The 20,027-nt window shown below is 48.4% G+C and overlaps 5 protein-coding genes across 11 annotated transcripts in view; 3 read left to right on the top strand and 2 right to left on the bottom strand.

Annotated features, from left to right (window-relative positions):
- Positions 1-2,415: 2,415 nt before the first annotated feature.
- LOC126572228 (aprataxin and PNK-like factor) lies at positions 2,416-4,337 on the bottom strand. Of its 2 annotated transcripts, none has more exons than XM_050231370.1 (3): positions 4,139-4,337; positions 3,157-4,054; positions 2,416-2,804 (listed from the first exon to the last, which is right to left on the bottom strand). In XM_050231370.1, exons 1-3 carry the CDS (start codon positions 4,235-4,237, stop codon positions 2,572-2,574), a joined length of 1,230 nt encoding a protein of 409 aa, XP_050087327.1. In that variant the 5' UTR covers positions 4,238-4,337; the 3' UTR covers positions 2,416-2,571. The 2 variants fall into 2 exon arrangements, with proteins under 2 accessions (XP_050087327.1, XP_050087328.1); XM_050231371.1 differs by having other exon boundaries at positions 2,688-2,818.
- A 115-nt stretch (positions 4,338-4,452) lies between these two features.
- Positions 4,453-6,712, top strand: LOC126572227 (uncharacterized). The gene is made up of 4 exons (XM_050231369.1): positions 4,453-4,698; positions 4,776-6,073; positions 6,143-6,371; positions 6,452-6,712. Exons 1-4 carry the CDS (start codon positions 4,666-4,668, stop codon positions 6,617-6,619), a joined length of 1,728 nt encoding a protein of 575 aa, XP_050087326.1. The 5' UTR covers positions 4,453-4,665; the 3' UTR covers positions 6,620-6,712.
- A 13-nt stretch (positions 6,713-6,725) lies between these two features.
- Positions 6,726-8,784, bottom strand: LOC126572225 (guanine nucleotide-binding protein-like 3 homolog). Its single transcript, XM_050231368.1, has 2 exons — positions 8,676-8,784; positions 6,726-8,605 (listed from the first exon to the last, which is right to left on the bottom strand). Exons 1-2 carry the CDS (start codon positions 8,695-8,697, stop codon positions 6,822-6,824), a joined length of 1,806 nt encoding a protein of 601 aa, XP_050087325.1. The 5' UTR covers positions 8,698-8,784; the 3' UTR covers positions 6,726-6,821.
- A 171-nt stretch (positions 8,785-8,955) lies between these two features.
- LOC126572224 (4-hydroxybenzoate polyprenyltransferase, mitochondrial) lies at positions 8,956-10,627 on the top strand. The gene is made up of 2 exons (XM_050231367.1): positions 8,956-10,198; positions 10,278-10,627. Exons 1-2 carry the CDS (start codon positions 9,074-9,076, stop codon positions 10,518-10,520), a joined length of 1,368 nt encoding a protein of 455 aa, XP_050087324.1. The 5' UTR covers positions 8,956-9,073; the 3' UTR covers positions 10,521-10,627.
- A 102-nt stretch (positions 10,628-10,729) lies between these two features.
- The window catches only part of LOC126572206 (dedicator of cytokinesis protein 3), a 62,569-nt gene continuing 53,271 nt past the window's right edge, over positions 10,730-20,027 (top strand). For 2 of the 6 annotated variants that reach the window (XM_050231336.1, XM_050231330.1), the window contains exons 1-4: positions 11,122-12,028; positions 12,275-12,680; positions 19,558-19,799; positions 19,951-20,027. The exon at positions 19,951-20,027 is cut by the window's right edge and continues 72 nt beyond it. In XM_050231336.1, coding sequence (XP_050087293.1) covers positions 12,644-12,680; positions 19,558-19,799; positions 19,951-20,027 — 356 coding nt within the window. In that variant the 5' untranslated portion in view covers positions 11,122-12,028; positions 12,275-12,643. Of the gene's footprint in view, positions 10,870-11,059; positions 12,029-12,274; positions 12,681-19,557; positions 19,800-19,950 lie in introns of those variants that run through there. The other 4 variants (XM_050231333.1, XM_050231335.1, XM_050231331.1 and 1 more) reach the window with 4 other exon arrangements.

The following is a 20,027-nucleotide window of genomic DNA, read 5'->3' as shown; positions in this document are numbered from 1 at the left end:
CACGTTTCACACAATCGATTGGGAGAGTACAATAAAAATCATATTTTGGGTGACGCAGAACGCCATTGTAACACATTGTTGTTTCGGGGACACCGCGGACAATTCCATTCCATTACCAAATGATGCAATTAACGGGACGAGGTTTTATTTTTCTCCATACAAAGAGAAAAGAGAGAAGATCACCTACGGCTCGTCGTGTATTCAAAAGAACGCGTGATCGTAAGGTTAGAAATAGAAAGCTGCACGTTGGGGGTTGGATCGCTTGGCGTCGACCCGTCTACCAGAATGTAAAGACCAAGGTGTCCCGCTCGCAATGCTTAATCGAAACAGATAAAGATCATCGAAATGAGTGTCGAGATCGACGCAGAATCGCTTCTTGGCTGACCTATTCTATTAAAAGATTACCTTTCTAGCAGAAAGGACCTACCACGGACGTAAGACTGATGACCTTTTTTTTTTTTGGTACAGAACAAAGCCTCTCGAGGATCTCGAGACACAACGATTCGCTCACCTCATACATAGACGAGGGTGGACCGATCGTACGAAATTACAACATAACATGGGATTGATGAGCCAATAAGAGAATCTACCCCAAGGATAGGGTGTGGGCAGAGTTGAGCATCCGTGCTAAAATCGAATGAATCCCGAAATTCCCGAAGCTATGGAACGGTGCAATAATTCTCCTCGATATCGATCAGCATCTCTCTATTATGTCTTTCTTTATTTCTACTTTCACCTTCACTCCGGCACCGAAAAGTTGGAACAAGCGATTCTCTATTTCCCATCGTCCCTGGCAGCCTCAACTATCGCGACAAACGACGCCTCGAAAGGGTCTCTGCACGGGACAAGATACAACTCTATTGTGTAACTGATTGCCTGCCAAAGCAACAAACGGAGGACGATCGAGTTTGCAACTTTCTTCCCGGGTGGTTTCTCGGATTCTCGGTTGCCTAACATGTCCGCCTGGATCAGGAAAGCAGAGTCCCATAGAAACTAACGCAAGGTAAGCAACGAATGTACGAAGGATTTGATGTTTTAATTATCCATTACGAATACAACCAAGCCAAGCCCCAGGAGGTACCAGTCATAAGAAATTATGCCATTATAGTAGCTACTCTCCCGTCCAGGGCACAGTGAGTGATTAGTCACTGCAAGCCCCGGTGAGCCCACCCTAGGAGATTGTAGGAGAAGCGCTGGTAACACCGAATTCCCGAGACGGACAATACCTTCCGGTTACCTAAGCGACATAGCCCTCAGACGGACGGTAAACAAACACGGAAGGTGGCACCAGCCATTCATGCCCTATCCTTACTTCCTTCCTGCGCCAAACCTCTAGCGGCCCACCAGCGGGGGGCCCCTGACCCTAAACGCCTTAATACCCATCACCATCGGCTCGTCCATTTCCTCTTTCCTTCGTTGACTTCGTAGACGAAGATTGAACATCCGTTTGTAGTTGTATGTCTCCGTTGAGTCCTGATTTTATGTGATTGACCTTTCTCATCCGTTGGACAATTGAATTCACTTCCGTAGATGCGCGTAACCTCAGTGTGTTTGTACTGTTCTCATGTTTGAGTCCCTAGGACCCAGCCCATTCGCAATCGCTCCGGTCCATTCGGGCTTCCTACTTGTTACTGGCCTTCCAGCTCAAACAAGAAGGCACAAACAGGGTGAACACATCTTTTCAAAAAATATCAATTCAATTGGTCACAGTTTTTTTCTCCGCTTCTCCCGGAGTCATACTTCCTGTAAATCCTCTCCAGATTAGAGTTCGTTTGGACATCTTCTTCCGGATCACTGTTCCGGGGTTTCTTGCACTCAGCATTATGCCTACCTTTACATTCTTCTCTGGGATTCCTTTTTTCAAGTGATCGCAATATTTGACTTTCATTTGTCAGCATTAGGAATTGTTGAACTTGCAAGAAGTGCCATATCGCACAGCCAAGTGCTTATTGTCTGGCTTCCATACCGGTGGTCACATCCTGCGCAGGTGTGTGGTCCTGTGGAACGTACTTAGATAACTCAGAGATCCGGGATGTCCTTTGTGCGAGGATTGTTCCATTTTTCGATGGACGCCCAAAATGTCCTTCAATCCGGGTATTGCAAACTCATCGATACACGGTACTGGTACTAAATTGCAAATTAATTGTTGGCAGCTGCGGCACAATTTTGCCACTTCCATGCAGTACTTCATTTCTTCGTTTTGAAACATTTTTTCCGTTCAAAGTAAAGACATTGAATGGATGTTCGAGCATTGAGTTTGTAGGACCCGTTAATCCTGTTCAGTTCAGTTAAAGAACAAACTATCAGAAAGCAATGTGCTGCACGCACTATTCAATCTGTTTATTTAGTTTATTTGAGAAAAGAATTCGTTTGGTAGTATTCGACATTGCCTTAAAACATAAACTTGTTAGTAACTATTATTATCAATCTGGCTTCTTTTATTTCACAAACTTAAGAATACGATTTATTACAAGAACAATTCAGCACATCGCCGGCATTTGAGGCACATCTATGAGAAGGAATTTTATAGCAGCGGCGCATAATTCAAACGCAAATACCATCCCGTTCAGATCATTCTTCCAAATTCTCATCGTCGTTACTATTGGCTTCCTCCTCACTGTCTCCATCATCATCACGTCCTGGGACGTACTCGTCCGATGATGAACCATCAAAATCAATTCCTGACTCCTCCTCGTCGAGGTCGTCTTCTTCCCAGTAAAGTAAAGGAGGAGGACGACGACGATGTTCTGCTGATCCTTCTGCTGCGCCTTGCGGCCTTCGTCTGGGTGAATTAGTTGTTAAACCTAAAAATATATATCTGTGCAGGGTCAAAACAAAAAGATTTTTTTTTGGACAACGAAACTCTTTATTAGGTCTATTTCTACTAGACAGTAACTACATCCAACTTTTTTCTACTGAACCAAACCATATGATAGAACCCGACCGTTGATACTGTTAGTGTTCGTTAAACTATAGATGAATGATATAAAACTGCACAAGAATCTAGGGAGTACATGCGCTTCTAGACCAGCACAAAGTCCTGATATTTTGTAGGAGTAGTTTTCCTACGATCCGAACGCCGGTTTACAGGAGGGGATAAGGGACGAACGAACGAGGCTGGTTGAGGAAGTACGTAGAATGATGAATCATACTTACTCGGATCAGGATGCTGGAAGTCTACAAAATGCTGCGGATTTCGTCGATAGCACTTTGCGCCAAATGGACACAAGGGTGCGCCAGGCGGTGCGGGAGGAAAGTTTGGTCTCCTGTAATCAAGATCGCCTGGATGGGCAAATTGCGTCCGATGATCGCTGCCAGCACGGTAGCATCGGATCCCAAAATCACAAGACGGACGTAACGGTGCTGCATTGGCAGCAAGGCTGGGTGCGCTAGATAGTATGGGCTTCACATCGTTCGTCGCACCAACCGTTCCATCCGGGTCGGGCTTAACGACCGTCACGATCGATGCAGAAGGCGTCGTATCGGGATCTGCTTTAACGGTTTTTACAAGATTATCTACGTCTTGTGTACTCGTGCTGTTGGTATTTGTTGAAGGAGTTGACGAAGTGGATGCAACTTGGCCATCCCCATCATCCGTACAAATTCGCTTTCTTGCCCCGTCTGATTCCGTTTCATCATTAGCCGTATCATCGGGTTTACGTTTCGCGCTCGGTGCAGTGTTAGGCGCATCATCTAAATCGTTACTTGCTTCACTGTTCACTTCATCAACCGAGCGTACCCGTAAAGTTTGTTCGGAAGGTTGTGTATCTGCCTGTCCATTTAACGGCTCTTCTAGAGGTTGTGTATCCTCTTCATTATTGCTTTCCTTTCCCTTAATCTCAAACCAGTAGCTATCCGGCAGAAGTCCGAACTGGTCTCCCGGTTTAAGAAGGACACTTTCGTCTTTTAGCAGGCGGAGCTGTCCCGCAGACCGTTTAAGTCGATAGAATATAAAGTTGGTTGGATGCAGTGCAGTAACACGCACAACGGGATCTTCCCCTTCCTTGGTCAATCGTAGCGTTCCGTGGTTTCGTGATACTCGCTTATCATCACACTTATCGATGGAATGAGATAAAGATAAAGAAATGGCCTCGATTAAAAACATGAAACTTCGTGAAAAGACGCGTTAGGATCTTACCTCTAGGTAATCGCCGCGCCCGATGATTTGATCGCATTCCAAGGCCGGAAGGGCTATCGTTTTGCATTTGGTTGTATCGTAAAGGGTGATTTCTTCCATTTTTAGCCCGGATCCACATCCTTTCCGGAACGAAAAACCGCCAAAAACTGCACCGAAAAGTGTTGCGAGCTGCGTTCCAGGAATGTCTTGTTTTGCTTTTAACCCGTGCATGTAAACGCTGCACAAACTCAATTAGCTGTCAAATCCTACGTTGACAGCACCCCTCCTCCCCCCGCCACCCTCTTAAGGAGCGCGGTGTTTTGTGTGTTTTTGGCCGTAATTGTTTGTGTCGTGTATTTTAGGGATATTTTATTGTTCTAGACCATTAAGATTTGTATTCGTTCGTGTTGTGTGAAAGAAGAATCGTCCGAGGTCTTACCCACTTTTGTTGATCAAGAGTGCTCTGCTAGAAGTATGCCAACATCTGCGTGCGAGATATCCTAGCGGAAGCCGTTCCGGAGAAAGCAACGAAAAATCTAAGATTCCAGATGGCAGCATCACATTTAATCGAGAAACTGAAGGTTACTAAACGACTTGCATCCTGCATTGAGCCTGGCAAACATTTCCTACCTTTTCTTACGACTAACTACACTTCCAGTTTGGCGAAAGGTACATCCTGGCGGACATCGTCGTTGTTCCACTAACAGTGCCCCAGGATGCGGTTTCCGCCGGAGGGCTAGAGACGGCCGCGCGCAACAAGTATCTGACGCGCGATGTCTGGCAATCGTTCGTGTACACCGGACTGTACGATCTGTTCCGCAGGCATTTGCCCGAACACGGCCAGGACGTGAACAAGGATAGTCCGTTTCAGCTAAATCAAGAGTACCGTTTGCATTGTAAAGATCGTCCCTATCTACAGATGAAGTACAATTTCCGCGATAAACACTTTCGCAACACGCTGAACGGACTGTTTAGGGAGAAATCCTCGGCCTTACACGACAGCTGCGTCTACGTGGAGATCAGCGATCAGGGTCAAGTATTGTTTAACAAAATCGACGATCGTGAAAAGACCGTGTTACGATTGGTGAAGGAAATCGAGGAGCTCAAAGCGGCCCGAGCCTCCTTTGCGGAGACGAAAAGTACTGAACGGGGAATCGATGCCGGATCACTGGAATATGAGGAGTATCACCCCGAGCCGCTTAGCAGGAATGGGGTTGATAAGATCGGGAAAGAACACGCTAGCACCATTGAGTATGTACCGGCCACAATCAACGGCCAATCCATCGCTACCAAGCGTACCTACAAGCCTTCTAAAATTGGTAGCAGAACGAAGACTGATGCAGATCCGGAACCGGATCCCTACACACCCGATACTACCGATCGCAAACCTTCAAACGTGTTGTACGTGCCTTCGTCTCAATCGCCCAAGGAGCCACCCGCAGCTCATGGCACATCGGTCAAGAGAGAGCGCAACCTATTCGGTTCAGATGACGAAGAGTACGATCCGGCTGGGGGTCAGGGAAGTGGGGAAGAATTAGCGTGCAAAAGCGGAAGTGATAAGGATATGTTTGCCGACGATACATCGCCACCACCAGAGAAAAGACTGAAGGAAGGAAGAACTTTAAAAAAGCGCCAGGGCAGTAGCAGCCACGGCGGATCATCGATCAATAAGCGAGAGGTGTTGCACCGAAATAGCAAACAGATCACGCGCAACCTCGCTGAGACTGTTGAGGAAGAGAAGCGAAGAACCAAAAGTTCACCGAATGTTCACGATCCACCATCGACATCGGAAAGCAGCAACTGCACGAACAGCCTGAAGCTTAAAAATGGTGTTCGTAAAAAGAAAGCTACCCGGAAACTGGAAACTGGATCACTGCCTAGCTCTGGAACATCGGAAAACGGCTTGGCAGAGAAACCGATCGGACAGAAGCAGCCGCCGCCAACGTTGGAAGTGCTGTAAGTGATGTGCGCGTGCCACTATCAGGCTGCAATCTAGCTGATACAATCCATTCTTCACTTTCACAGCGACTGTATGAGTATGTCAAACGAGGAGATCATTGGCAGCTTCGACTGCTTCGAGGAGGAATTGCGAGATATCTTTTATCGGTATAAAGATTTGACCGAGCGCCACTGGAAAACATCCTCCGAAGTGTGCTATTACACCGATCTAACGCATGTAGTCGACGAGGAACAGAAGTTACTCATGCTGGACCATCTCGAGGACGCATTCGTGTTGGAGCGTGATCGGGGCAAGGTAGTAGACACATACCATGGGAACAGGTACTCTCACTGAAACTCCCAGTGACTAAGAAAAGATTTTCTACCTGCTTTTAGTATACGGAATTTTTCACTTCAACACTTATGATCGAGTGGACACTGCGACTTTTCATGCAGCGGCACCACTTCCGCGATCGACGTGCTGCTCTCGATCGCATCAGGCAGCAGGAAACGGCTTACTTTGCTTCGTTGGCAAACGATCCTCAGGCAATGAGGCACAAGTAGTATTCCACGTTTTCGCCATCATACGCGCATCACATTTCCGACGGATGCCCGAAACGGGATCGTTTATACTAACAGAATATAGATAGAAATGATGTGGGTTTGTTTGTTTTTTTTTATTGGTCTTTACCGTTTTTATTTCAATCGAACAAGTCGAATTAAAGATTTTACTCATTAATAACGATGCTATATTGGTTTTCGTTATTCACTCCTGATCCATATCGAAATCCTCCTTAAAATCGTAATCTTGCTTCTCTGTATCGGACATGGCTTCTTCCTGTTCCTGTTTGTTTTGCTGCTTCTTGCGCTTCTTCAGCTGTTGCTTCAGATTCCGGTTGGTCGTCTGGTTGCCATCGAGTGCAAACATCGGATCTTTGCGGAACTTTTTCTCCTCTTCGGCGTAATCGTTTACCTTGCGTTTGCGGCTCTTTCCATCACCCTTGGTTTCCTCTCGTTCGATAATCGTACCTTCGGTGGCGAGCATCTTTTCGATAGCCCGATTACGGGTATCATCTTTCGAAAGCTCCATTCTAACCGGTCCGCCCGTATCGATTTCCATCGTAAGAATGTCCTCCTTCTTCACACCATCCTCATCCATTGCATCGGTCCGGGCAAAGCTCGCCTCATACTGATCGCCTAGCTGGGCCACGATTGCGTCCAGCTGATCGAGATTGAACTCAGGCACTTCCTCTCCACTCTCGGAAGGCTTCACAAGCTGAGCATCGAGATGCACTTCGTCGGCGTTTTCCTCCGGGGGATGCGTGCAGTACTTGATTTTGCCACTGTTCCAGTCTTCGATCAGTGAACGGGCCGCTTTACGTACATCCGGCACACCCTTCTTCGCTAGTGCTCCCATGCGAATGGCTTTCTTAGCAAGAAACTCGTCCGGCGTGTGGAACTCGCTTATGTTGTACAGCTTGCAGAAATACATCATCGTACCGCGCTTCAGTATGTCCACGGCCAGTGGAAACGGATCCTGGATCTCGGTCACTTTCTGGGCGTTCCGTAGGGCAAAGAATCGGTTCTGGTCCTGTTCCTTCGGGCGCTGGAACACAATACCCGGGCTGTCCAGTAGCTTGACGTGTGAATCGATCTGTACTTCTTGCATCTGCTTCGTGACACCCGGCTTCGCCCCGACCATGCAGGCCCGCTTACGCTTCAGCGAGTTGACGAGCGAGCTTTTGCCAACATTCGGCAATCCCACCACACCGACACGGATCGATGTGCGCAGCTTATCGCTACGACAGTAGTTGGCCAGCAGCTCCTTCAGCAGATCAGCACCGATGCAAGGGGAACAGTCAAAGTTTTTGGACGCCTTAAACTTCTTCTGGCCAATGTTTGACTTTTGCGTTTGGGTGGTAGCCTTGAACGGAATCACGGGACCGCTGCGGCGCAGGTACTTCATCCAGCGTTCCAGATTCTCCCGTGGCACCAGATCGGCTTTGTTGAGGATCAGCACGAGCCGCTTTTGCCCCGGTGCTTCACGCACAATTTTGGCCACCTCCAGGCAACGCGTCCCGAGTGGATCACGGGCATCGACCACCTCGAGAATGACGTCGGCGGCATCGATAACCTTCTTGAACTCCTTGAAGTACGCCTTCAGCGAATTTTCTTTGCCCTGTGTGTTGAAGTTAGCGTACTCCTCTTCTTCCTGTGCCTGCTCCTGACCATCACCGAACTGATCCGTTCGCTTCTCGGCCTCGGCCACCATGGACTGGAGTGTTTTGGAGCGGAGCGCATCCTGGCGCAGTTGCTTTTGTTGCTCCTTTTGCTTCAATCGAAGCTCCTCCTGTTGCTGCTTGTACTGCTCCACATCCTCCAGGACCTCTTTCTTGAACGGGCAGATGTTTGGTACCTGGATCAGCTTCTGTTTCTTGCTCTTCAGCTTCGGCAACTTTCTCGCTTCCTTCGCCTTCTTGCGCTTACTTTCGGCGATCTTCTTGATTACTTTGTAACGCAGCGAAGCCTTCACCCGCTTGGATCCGCGACCTGTCGTGGGAGGATCGAGTTTCGGTTAGAATAAAAGGGATCTCTGGCTCCCTCCGCACGTTATACTCACATTTCAAAGCCTTCAGAGCCATTTTTGATCCTGTTTCACCGGATAAAGGGCCCGGAAAAAGGATGAATCCACAGACGAACCGCACCAAAACACGTTTTTTCGCTGGATTTCTCCCCTGTCAGTGTGACAGTTCCGCACGAGGTCCGCTGTGTGGGAACACCCTGTGCTGGGATTGCGATTTTCAGCGTAATTCTAGAGCGAGCTCATAAGATGTGTTGAATAACCGAATTAACTCGTGGTGTTTTTTCAGAAGCAGCCGCTTTTTTATCAGGACGAATTCTGAATTTGCATACGGGAACGATGATGTGAGGCGCGGAGAGCGGTGCTTTCGCGTTTGCCATAACATCAAAGACAAAACCCAAACCAAGGCGCGTTACCTCGACGATCCGGCGCAAGCGATGATCCGGAGGCTAGTCTCAAGGAGCACCTTCGTTGTCGCTCGTCCCAGCTGGCCACCAAAAGATAAACACTCCGCTCCCGCCTTAACCGTACTCGATCTCAGCCGGTCTGCAGTATGTTGGCCAGCAGCGACTCGAACCATCAGGGGTGCCTACACTTCCTCCTCTATGCCGGCATGGCAAGTGCTCGCCGCAAACAGTCCGGCTGTGGCTAATGGCGCGAGACAAAAACATGCGAGCCGCTGTCTGCAAGTTATACCAAAAACTGTGAACACCGTCGGTGTCCGGGGTGTCGCTAGTGATAATAGTCGTAAGAGACACGGTCGATCGACAGAGGTCAATGTGGAACCGTCGCAAAGCGTCGCTAGCAGCTGGAAACAGGCGATATCCCCGTACGCTCGATTAATGCGCATCGATCGTCCCATCGGTTCGTGGTTACTCTTCTGGCCATGTGGTTGGAGTATTGCGCTGAGTGCACCGGCGGGTTGCTGGCCTGATCCGCTCATGCTGGGACTGTTCGGTGTGGGAGCGTTCGTCATGCGTGGTGCCGGTTGTACGATCAACGATCTTTGGGATCGTGATATCGACGCGAAGGTGGAACGCACCAAGCATCGACCACTGGTTGCAGGAGAGATATCGCCGTTCGATGCGGTGGTGTTTCTGGCCGCCCAGCTCGGTGTTGGGTTAACGGTTCTACTGCAGCTCAACTGGTACTCCATCCTGCTCGGTGCCAGTTCGCTCGGTCTAGTCATCGTCTATCCGCTCATGAAGCGCATCACGTACTGGCCCCAACTGATGCTTGGTGCGACATTCAACTGGGGTGCTCTGCTAGGCTGGAGCGCCACGCAGGGAACGGTAGACTGGGCCGCCTGCTTGCCTCTGTATGCTGCCGGCGTATGCTGGACGATCGTGTATGACACGATCTATGCCCACCAGGACAAGGTGGACGACTTGCTGATTGGCATCAAATCGACCGCCTTACGATTCGGAGACAACACGAAGCTGTGGCTCAGCGGGTTCACTGGAGCGATGTTGGTGAATCTGATGGCCGCTGGAGCTGCGTGTGATCAAACGTGGCCATACTACACATCGGTTGGGCTGATTGCAGCCCACCTTGCGCAACAGGTAAGATCGAGTTTATGGATGGTTGGTGCACGTTCATGGATGGCAATTAAATTAACCAGACACTTGAACTGTTTTCCAGATCAACTCTCTTAACATCCACAACCCGACGGATTGTGCCAGCAAGTTCATCTCCAACCACCAGGTTGGACTAATACTGTTCCTCGGAATCGTTCTCGGTACGCTTTACAAAGGACATACCGACGATCAGCGTTCGAAAACCGTCATTAGTCCCGGCAATAGTAACAGCAGTAGCAGCAGCAACGGTTCCGCCAGCGAACAACTGACCGTAGCCGTAGCCGGTGCTAGGAATATCGCCGTGTAGTGTACCGGTGCCGGGTGCTCGCTGTTGTTCCTGTGTTTATGATTGCTCTTGTACCTCTTCGCATAAGGTATTGTTTTTGTTTAAGAATAAAATACACCATCCCCCGAACGAAATGTTGTGCAAGTTTAGGGCGGTGAAACGAAAGTGAAAATGTTTGAACCACTTTTGCACCAACCTACTGTCAGGCCGGTGGTAAACAAATGCGGCCTCACTAACAAGACCGCTCATCGATCACAGGGTGACTCAGCGCTGAACGGCGCATCGCTTAACTTTTCAGGACCGGAATGGAAAACTTGGGAAAAACTTCGGAAAAACAGCGGAAAATCATCTTGAAGCGCGGAACCTGCCGGTATAAACAGAAAGGCATTTTTGTTGTGGTGTTTTTCGTCGTCGTCGCGCCGGCGTTCGAATCAAAAACACCCGAAACACGGAACCCCAAGAAACACGGACGTGAAATCGCCCAGAACCAACCGAGAGAGAGAGAGAGAGAGAGAGAGAGAGAGAGAGAGAGAGAGAGAGAGAGAGAGAGAGAACCGTGTGGGGTTTACAGTTCAATCGAGGAGGGTGCGCGCGTTTCCTTCGCTCGCAACAACAATAATAACAGGCTTCAATAAGAGGCCACATCTCCGTCGATGGTGCCATCGACTTCCTTGTTCACGTACGGTGCAAAAGTGGTTTCCCCTTCCGGTGGTCAGTGCGCTGAGCATCGGTGAAACACGGTTCTGTCCCCGGTGCGTTCTGGGACGGATATTGGCTGGCCGTGGAACCGCACCCCGTTTCGAAGAGGCGTTTATTCCCTGCGGAAGACTCCAGCGGGACATTTGGTGCGCGTTTTCGGAGCGTGCGTGCCTGCCTGCTACCGAGCGTTATTACTTCGTGAGCATTTTTAGTTTTCGCAAGTTCCTGGATCGCAGCGGTGGCAATCGGTGACGGGGTTGTGCAGCTGGGTCAACATCCGTCCGGGGGGAATTAGTGTTCGCGTCAGCTAGATCGGAATGCCGGACCGGTCGGCGTTCGGTAGTAGTAGATTCTCTTGCCAGCCACTAGCAGGAGTCACTGAGGAGTCACTGCAGAGCGTAAGGTGTGCCTGGCAGTGAGTGCGCGAAGTAACCGTTTGCTGAATGCGTCTTCCCGTGGCTTGCTGCAAGTAGACGCTGCGGTTAGTGCGTTTCGCAGATTAGTCGTGTTCACGCCGGTGTCCTGCCGAAAAAAAAACACCCGATAAGAAGAGTTAATCTGGTTCTAAACAGTGATCCTTCCGCTTTTCGCTGTCAATTCCCATCCCCGTTCGTTCGTTGTGTTTATTGTGAGCGAGGCGAGCAAGATAGTGTGATTGTGTGATGCGCGCAGGCTGTGTGGCGATGGTTTTATTGATTTTTCTCCGCATTACTTGAACGCCGGGAGGAAAAAGTGCTTTTGATGCTGTAAAACGGCCGCTTGTGTCTCCTCTCCGTCGAGCCGTAGAGGAAGGTGAAAGCGATACAAGCGAGCGGGTGTGATGGTCGAAGGTCCAGTAAATATCGTTCCCAGAGATCGGCTCGTATCGCCGTCGTCAACCCTTTCCGATAACCCTCGTGGGGATGCTGGAAGGAGAAAGTTTGTGCCACCACCGGAAGTGTGGGATTGCAAACGACCACCACCCCTACCCAGGACCGCCTGCTGCGTCGGGTGTCTTAGCGGAAATCAGTAGCTCGGTGCCACTAGTGTTTATTGTTGTGTTAGCTCATATTTGTTGTGTGCTCTTTCCTTTGCAGCAGCCGCAGTGAATGGTGATTGTCCTCCATACGATGCTTAAGGAGTGCCTCCGCTGGGGTATAGGGAATTGCAAATCCCTGACCTAAAGTGGCAAGGCGCCGTGTGTGACGGAGTGCATCTTCTCGAATCTCTATCGATTAAGACGAAGATGGTTTGTAGTGATAAGCGTCCAGGCCTGACCTGACCACCCTGGTGCCAGGATATGTGCGCCATTCTTTCTAGTGCCAAACATAAGAATCTCTCAAAAACCTCATCCTAGTCTCACTAAACTGAATCTCTCAGTGTTGTGTGCTTGTGTGATAACCGTGATTGTGTCCCTAAGTGGCGTGCTCGTTGGAAAGTTGTAAAGAAAAAAAACAAAACAAAACATGATTTGGTCACCGACAAGCAACAAACATGGTGTTGGTAAGTGAATCGAGGGGAATCATTCTAGGGAAGACGAATGTCTAGCCCAAGGGGTTTTCCCTTGGGCTCATCTTTTACACCCACTTGCAGAGAGCCAGCAGCTAGTACCCGAAAGCAACGGTTACGGCCGATAACGCAAGCGAGAACTTTGCACAGTAGCCAGAAGGGAGCACAGAGGAAGATGGCTTCGAACGCAGTTTGTCACAAGTTGCCACACGACTTGCCGGTTGCCGCTTTCGTAGCCAAGCCAACGAACTAAACCGTTCAAGATAACGAGCGGCCTCACATCTGATAGCCGATGCGATGGGACTCCGGGCTGCCTTGATAATGGGACACAAACATACACATTTGTGTTCCTTCTTGTTCTCGCTCGCCTTTCCTGCAATTGAATAATTTGAGTTCACTTTCCTATCCCGCGTGACGCGCGGATGCAAAAGCCGACGCGCGCGCCGAGACAACGTGAGAAAGGGGCCTCCGGCATCATAACACCGTGCCACGTCGATGATGGGTTGAAGGGCACAAGGAATTGAGCAAACATTGAGCGAGTGAGGCCTTGATCCGGGCCCAGACCCACAGATCAGAGGCTGAGGGCAAGGCGAGGAGGGCGATTTCGCGGACAAGTTGTTTATGGAGATGTCTCTCTCGTGATCTCTAAGCTGCTGTTGCCGTTGCCTTTGTTTTCCGGTCCTATCAACCAGAGTGGAGTAGGCGACTGGTCACCGGATGCGTACTGCTCTACTATTTATTTTCTTCGACCGACCGAACAAGTAACCAGCGCGTTTCCATAGATACTAGAACGTTTGAAAGAGGAAATACCATCCCCAAGCGAGTGACTCAATGTTGTTCGATGAGAGCATCGCACACCGCCGAGCCTGCTGCGTGCACTTGTTTATGTTTAAATTTTGACGAAAAAGATCAAATGAAAGAGAGCGTGAGAGGGTGTTTGCGAGTGAGCGAGAGAAGGAGTGTAGTAAGTTGACGGGAAGCATAATTTGCATACGACGGATGCGGACATCACGGACACCTCCGTTCAACGCTGTCCTCCCCGCACGACCGCAACACGATGTTCGGTTGAGTAATTCTGTGGCGGTTCTGTGGCGTCCAGAGTGCCATCTCAGGGACAAGTGTGACCACGTTTGGCTGGCGGTCCCATACCAGCTATGGTTCGCTGTCTTCCGGTGGTCGGAATAAACGGAAACGGTTAGCGGGTGCGTGATATCCGGTGCGACCGCCAACGCGCCCAGCGGCTTATGTTTCGTGGGTCGCGCGGCTACAGCATTATTTTCCTGCTGATTGGTTAGCTGGATGTGTCTCTGTGTTAACATAGGCAAAAGGGCATCATTCAGGGCAGAGAGAACCTTTTTAAATGGCCCTGGCCACACTGTACTTGACGTGTCTTTAGCATTATTAGAATATAGTAGATGGGAATATATTGTGAAAGAAGGGGAAGAAACAGTTCTTTAAAAGGAAATGATGAGCTGACGTTAATTTGGTCCAAAGCAGACACATTTTTGTGGCTGTGCTGAATGTGTTTAGCATTATTAGAACGCAGTTAGAACATTAATCTGTGGAAGTCTTGGCCAAAATATTTTTGGCGTTTTCATGAAGTCTCAGCATACCTTGCGCGTTGCCTAGCAACGCGCCTTACACATCATAGCGAGCTGGGAATCTCTCTTCCTCTTCTGATCGCAGCCTTTGGACAAGCTACACGCGTTTACGACAAGGACCGAGTGCACAGTTAATTTACAGTGAGAGAAACATCATCATCATACACTCGAAGTCACTTCTAAACCTTTTCCTCATCATAAAGTTAAAACAGGAACATCCGAACCAGTTATCGTTCGCCCGCTCATCTCGTTCTTAAAAATCTATTCAATCCTTTTGTTTATAAATGAGATTAACACATGTGAATCTTAAAAAGGTTTTTTGCAGGCCTAATTAATCATAAATTATGTACAAATAAGGTATACAAAATATAGAAAAGTATAGGAGCACACAATGAATTAAACAAATTAGTTCAATTAAACAACTTGGCGCTATATCCTGTTACAATTGCTATCTGCAGATGTCTTAACTTAACATTATCCATATCAAAGAGGTTCAAATCCCCTATTCGCACTGAATACTATTTTTTTGTTACCCCGAATATAAAACTCGGATGATAACTTATCACGGTTATCGCCAAATTTCAAATAGAACTTTCTAAACAATCCGGCTAGCATATTTACAATTTTGTTTGTAATTTACATTTAATATTACGCTTTCTTTATAAATTGAAATTGGATTTGATCGACAAATCACTGAAACTTTTCCATGATATAATCTCGTCCTCTTATATGAATCTTATGGGATGCTTCAATCTATTTCATAATAATCAATTTGAAGCTGTATTTCACATCAAAAATCTCAACACCATTCCATCCGATCATCACACAAAACAACGGACCGATTAATGTTAACGCCTATGATGCACATTTCCCCTTCATTCCTTCTTCTCCGTGTTTTCTTCCGTATCGCTTTCGCTTTCTTCGTGGCACTTTCGGGGGTCCCGGTGCAGCAGGAGCATGAAGTGTGTGAAAATATATGTACCAAGGTCAGCACGACTACAACCTGCAGTGAAGCGCGGAGGGCGGGCGGCAGCATGCGGTGGTGCTTCCTACCTTGCAGCAACGATGTCATTCAACCCGTTGCTGTGTGGACCCGCACTTCGCGTGATGACCTTGCATCTCTCCCCCGGCCTTGGTTGGTTCGGCTGGGTGCCAAAAGGGAACGGACGACATTTTGGCAGCGAAAATCCGGTTGAAAATCGAAACCAACAGCTGTGCACAGGCCCCGGTGCTCATGCCCGATACTCTATCAACCTGGCTGGCTGCTCAAGTGATTGGAAATTAATACTTTAACAACTTGACATTTGGCTTCCTCCCTTCGCTGGGGGAGGAGTGCGAAAGGATAGAAAGAACACCCACAGCACCGCACCAATAAGCAAGAGATTTATGATCTTGTGATTGAATTGATGGATTGATTTGTAATTTTCTTAACGAAAATCATTCCTGATTTCTTTTTACCAGTTTTTATAGTTTTGAATATTCGCATTAACAGTCATATTGGGAACCGGTTTGTGAAGGTTTATAACTATTAATACTAATCGAAAAGAAAACTCAAGAATAACTGTCTGTTAATTTAACTTTAGTGTTAAATGTTAATAAATGCAAAATGTTCGTATACTTTTATTCATTTTATGTTATTTATCCGTCTTTTTCGCCCTTCTTTCTTTTCGTATATTTGCGAGATACTGGCCTATACCTTACTCCAACAATTAACAAATCTGTGGGAAATTATAGTATTGCTTGAAAGTCTCAGTTTTGATCCTTTCAACTGAATGTCCCACAACTGTGTAAGACTCCTCAGGTGCATTCCTCGGTCGCTCAACATTCCCCAGGTGCATTCCTTGGCCAGTGCCTAAACATAATTTCCACCTTGGAATGCACTTCGTTCCCAACGACCTACCGCAAAACCCTTGTAGCTTCCACCGCGAGCGTGCGATTAATAAAATTCGATTTTCCGGCTGCTGCGCACGTACTCGGCACTATCTGGCAACGGTGGGGGGTACTCACTGTGATCGGAATTAACTTATGAATGAAAAATAAGCTCCAGAGCAGCTCAGTTCACCACGTACACGTATGCGCGAGTGTAATTTAATGCCCCCCCAATCCGCTCTCGCTCTCGCCGTCTCGCACGTGTGCGGCTATCGATCAGCGGTCTTAAGGTTACGACCGGAGCAGCCGGTCGAACCGGCCAGGAGTCGACGAGAGCGGTCGATCAGTCAAGGTTGGCCACCGCGTTTCCTGTGCTTCGTCGTCTTCCTTACTCCGGGCGATGGTGCTGCAGCATGTGTGCTGCGCCCGTGTCTTCCACGGGCAGAGCAAGGTGTTGCTCGCCGATTTCCATTCCCCAAACCCCACCTTTTATTACCAATTGCTGCCGCTGGCCGCCGATCGATGTTTCAAAGCGGGAAGAAAAAATGGGAAGCTATAAATAAGCATCTTCGCAGCGAACTCCGCGGACTGACGATCGGATCGTGTACGAATGGTGGACGGTAGCGAGGACCATAGCGTCAAGAAAGCTGCTGCCACGTTGGAAATGCTAATGAATCGCTCGCCGCTGCAAGCGTAACCTTTCGGGCAAACTATAAATATGAAACGACAAATGATGTTCCCTGGTTTGGTTTGGTTGCCTTTTTGAGTGATGAAGATACCGCGTATCCCCCCCTCCCGGGACGATGGGACGCGTTGTCCCATTCGCTGTTGCAGCTAATCTTATCCACCCAAAAACATCCCCACAGGCCATCAGACAGACGGTTGACTGGTGCATTTTTATGATTATTTTCCTTCCGGCCCTTATGAGACGTCTTCAACGCGGCTTCCACCATGTGTTGGTTTTACTTTGACTCGTAACCCGCCTCCCTGGACTTACCCGGATACGGTGTGCAATGTGACACTGTGGCGGGTGCATCACTGAAGAGTAACAACAACGTAACGCGGCAAGATATCTGATTTACTTAATCGAAACAACTCACTTGTGCAATGCACAATCAATTGTTGGGTTGCCGGAGGACGATACGGTCGGCTACCGGATGCCGGTATGCCGTCGTGGAATGCCCCTTGTCTTGATCCGATCTTGCTCTTTGCGATGTAACCCAAGAACAGGCGACAGACAGACAGAGCTGGAGGATCACTGGATCTGTCCTGGGTGCAATTCATCATTGCGCGCGTAGGGGTGGGGAATTCGTCAGTATTTATGTACTCATCGCTCTGCAACTTCCAATGTGGTTGGTAAAGAAAAAAAGGAATGGAAGAGCAAGAGAGAGAAAGGGAGAAAAAGATGGGTTGCGTTTTGAAACCGGAACCATCCCCTTTGGGGATCTTTTGGTCTCTTGTCTGGTGTTCTGTGGGGTGAGAAAACCATGCTTTAACACTTGGCCGTAGTTCTGATGCTTCGTTCTATGCACCGTTATGATAGAGCTCTGCTGCTGTTCACATTCTAATACTGCTGAGTGCTTCCGTTCGATCTGTTCGAGCATCGAGTGGTGCAACATGTGACTTCTTACTGGAACCTATCACTGCCATGTGGTGGATGCTGTTTAGAAGTACGATGTATGGTGGCTAATGGTGTATGTGTGTGGGGCACTTGATTTCCTAACCGATCATCAATCTCGATCATTCTAAGCATAATGGTGCGATCCGAACTATAAATGCTGCCTCGATAGTTTTTATGTTGAGCAAACTACTGCACGCCAATTACGCTACATTATGATATGTTTCGTGTCGACAACTGACATCATGGTTAAAATAAACTTCAATTTCTTCTTCCTACCACTTGCTTGCTTGCTGTGACCCCCACCGGTGCCGTCGGAGGTCAGTTAATAGGGGACCACCGAAATGTCGTTTGTTCGTATTTAAGCAATTAACCGTGGAGTTCGTTCCCTCCTCCGATGAATGTGTCACTTGGTCACTTGGGCGTGTACGTACGCGCTATGTGCTGCAAACGGCCAGACTGGAAAAGAGTGTCGCTTGATTGAATCGTCGAGCGGGGAGGACAAAAAGCGATCCATCACGATCATGGCAGAAGAAACAGAGAGTTCTCGTGCGTTAAATGAAGCAGCAGGCAGCCATGTTGGTCGCCTTTTTTCTTTTCTTTCCATCTAACAATGAACCAAGTCACATCTTTCACAGGGGCAATCCTACCGTACGCCGCGTGACGCAGTTTGCACGATAATGCAGCTCTAGGCACGTTCAGATGATCCGCGGGTTGATGGCCTAACAATTTGCACAGATCATTGGCTGACTCACTTCTCATGTGCTGGAGGGATCAGTTTTTTTAGAGCGATCTTGTTCAATATTCTACATTCACCGTGTAATGTTGGTCGCTACTTTCGCGGCTTAGTTCAGGGCTTAACTGGGAATGTTAATTGCTGGAATTCCCATGTTTTATGCCTGTGACAGATGTCTTTCCGGAAGAGAGAGAGAGAGAGGAAACGTTTGCCACATGCACAGCATCTGTTGTCTAAACACTTTGCCTCCATGCGGTTGAACAATGCCGTATTTGGAATATTGCAATCACTCTAGCTATGCTGTGGTTGTTATGCACGGTAACTATGCTGCATGCACTCGATCATATCATCACTGGTGCTGCTCTCCGAGATTAGTTTGTTAAGTTAGGTTTGAAACGAGAGAGATTACACATATTCAAAACAATACAATCGATCACCAAACCGTGGTCCTCGATCGGTCTCTGTTGGCATTGGCATAAAGGATGGTGCGTAGGTTTTTTTTCTGGATTGCAGTCCGTACAAAACGTATGTTTACTTTTGTGGTTTGTTTCTGCTGTCCGCTATCCAGTTTTTCTTCGCTCATCCCGCACAATGGCTCGCTTTTTAAGTTCAATGCATTACCGAATGAGTAAGCTCTCCCTTCCCGGGTTTCCGTGGAATAGCGTGGAAGCGGTGGCCACCTTCGCCACATGTACAACTGTTTTCGCGGGTTTTGTTTACCGTCCACCGGCGGATCGTGGGTGTGCCAGTTGTAAGCCGTCTGGTCGACGCGGCGGCGGCGGTAATGTGCTAATGGAAATGAGATAATATTAGGTGGATGGAAAAATTCATTCATCTCTCAGTATGGGGGCTCTCGGTGATGATTCATGGCCATCAAGTGGGGAACACGATCTTATCCTTATCCGTCGCGCGGTCGCTTCGCTAAAGGCTAGTTCGCGTAAATTGACGATCAACTCATCAAGATGTTTGGTGGATAGTTGATGGCGTGTAATTGGGGTTTCTAATGTAAGTTTTTTTTCTTCTCCTATTACCCCTCTTCCAACACAGCGATACACAACTGGCACGGTGACGTGACTCACGGGCTCGCCCTGGACGTGGGCGACTGTGTGGAAATACTCGAGGAGACAACCTACTGGTTCCGGGGCACCTGCCCGAGAAAACCGCGCAAAGTGGGCCTCTTCCCGAAGTCTTACATCCATCTCAAGGATCTGTCGAAGGTGGACCCTGTGGTTGCAGAATGCACGCTAGTGCTGCGCGAATGGTCCGAAATATGGAAACGCTTGTTCGTGGTACGTATGCATGCACCAAAAGCCAAGATCGATTGTATGCTAATTCCCGTGGTGTGGTTCGCGGTTTGCACGATGACGGCGATGTGTTGTGAATTTTGCGATATTTATGTTTGCGTTGTTTTTTTTTTGTTCACTATCTTCTTCGATGCAGGAACGCGAAGAATACAAATTCACTTCCCTGCGCAAGGTGATGCTGGCGTTGCTGGAGAGTCGCCGGGAGCTGCTCAG

This window comes from Anopheles aquasalis, chromosome 2, assembly GCF_943734665.1.
Source record: "Anopheles aquasalis chromosome 2, idAnoAquaMG_Q_19, whole genome shotgun sequence".
NCBI classification, from domain to species: domain Eukaryota; kingdom Metazoa; phylum Arthropoda; class Insecta; order Diptera; family Culicidae; genus Anopheles; species Anopheles aquasalis.
This window is presented reverse-complemented; position numbering and strand designations above follow the sequence as displayed.

Coding starts and splice junctions, on each gene's coding strand:
- LOC126572224 (XM_050231367.1), top strand. CDS start 9,074: ATGATCCGGAGGCTAGTCTCAAGGAGCACCTTCGTTGTCGCTCGTCCC. Junction 10,199..10,277: donor CAGCCCACCTTGCGCAACAG/GTAAGATCGAGT, acceptor ACTGTTTTCCAG/ATCAACTCTCTTAACATCCA.
- LOC126572228 (XM_050231370.1), bottom strand. CDS start 4,237: ATGGAAGAAATCACCCTTTACGATACAACCAAATGCAAAACGATAGCC. Junction 4,055..4,138: donor GGCGCGGCGATTACCTAGAG/GTAAGATCCTAA, acceptor TCCATCGATAAG/TGTGATGATAAGCGAGTATC. Junction 2,805..3,156: donor CTTCCAGCATCCTGATCCGA/GTAAGTATGATT, acceptor ATATATTTTTAG/GTTTAACAACTAATTCACCC.
- LOC126572225 (XM_050231368.1), bottom strand. CDS start 8,697: ATGGCTCTGAAGGCTTTGAAAT. Junction 8,606..8,675: donor GGCTCTGAAGGCTTTGAAAT/GTGAGTATAACG, acceptor CTCCCACGACAG/GTCGCGGATCCAAGCGGGTG.
- LOC126572227 (XM_050231369.1), top strand. CDS start 4,666: ATGGCAGCATCACATTTAATCGAGAAACTGAAG. Junction 4,699..4,775: donor ATTTAATCGAGAAACTGAAG/GTTACTAAACGA, acceptor CTACACTTCCAG/TTTGGCGAAAGGTACATCCT. Junction 6,372..6,451: donor TGGAGCGTGATCGGGGCAAG/GTAGTAGACACA, acceptor ACCTGCTTTTAG/TATACGGAATTTTTCACTTC.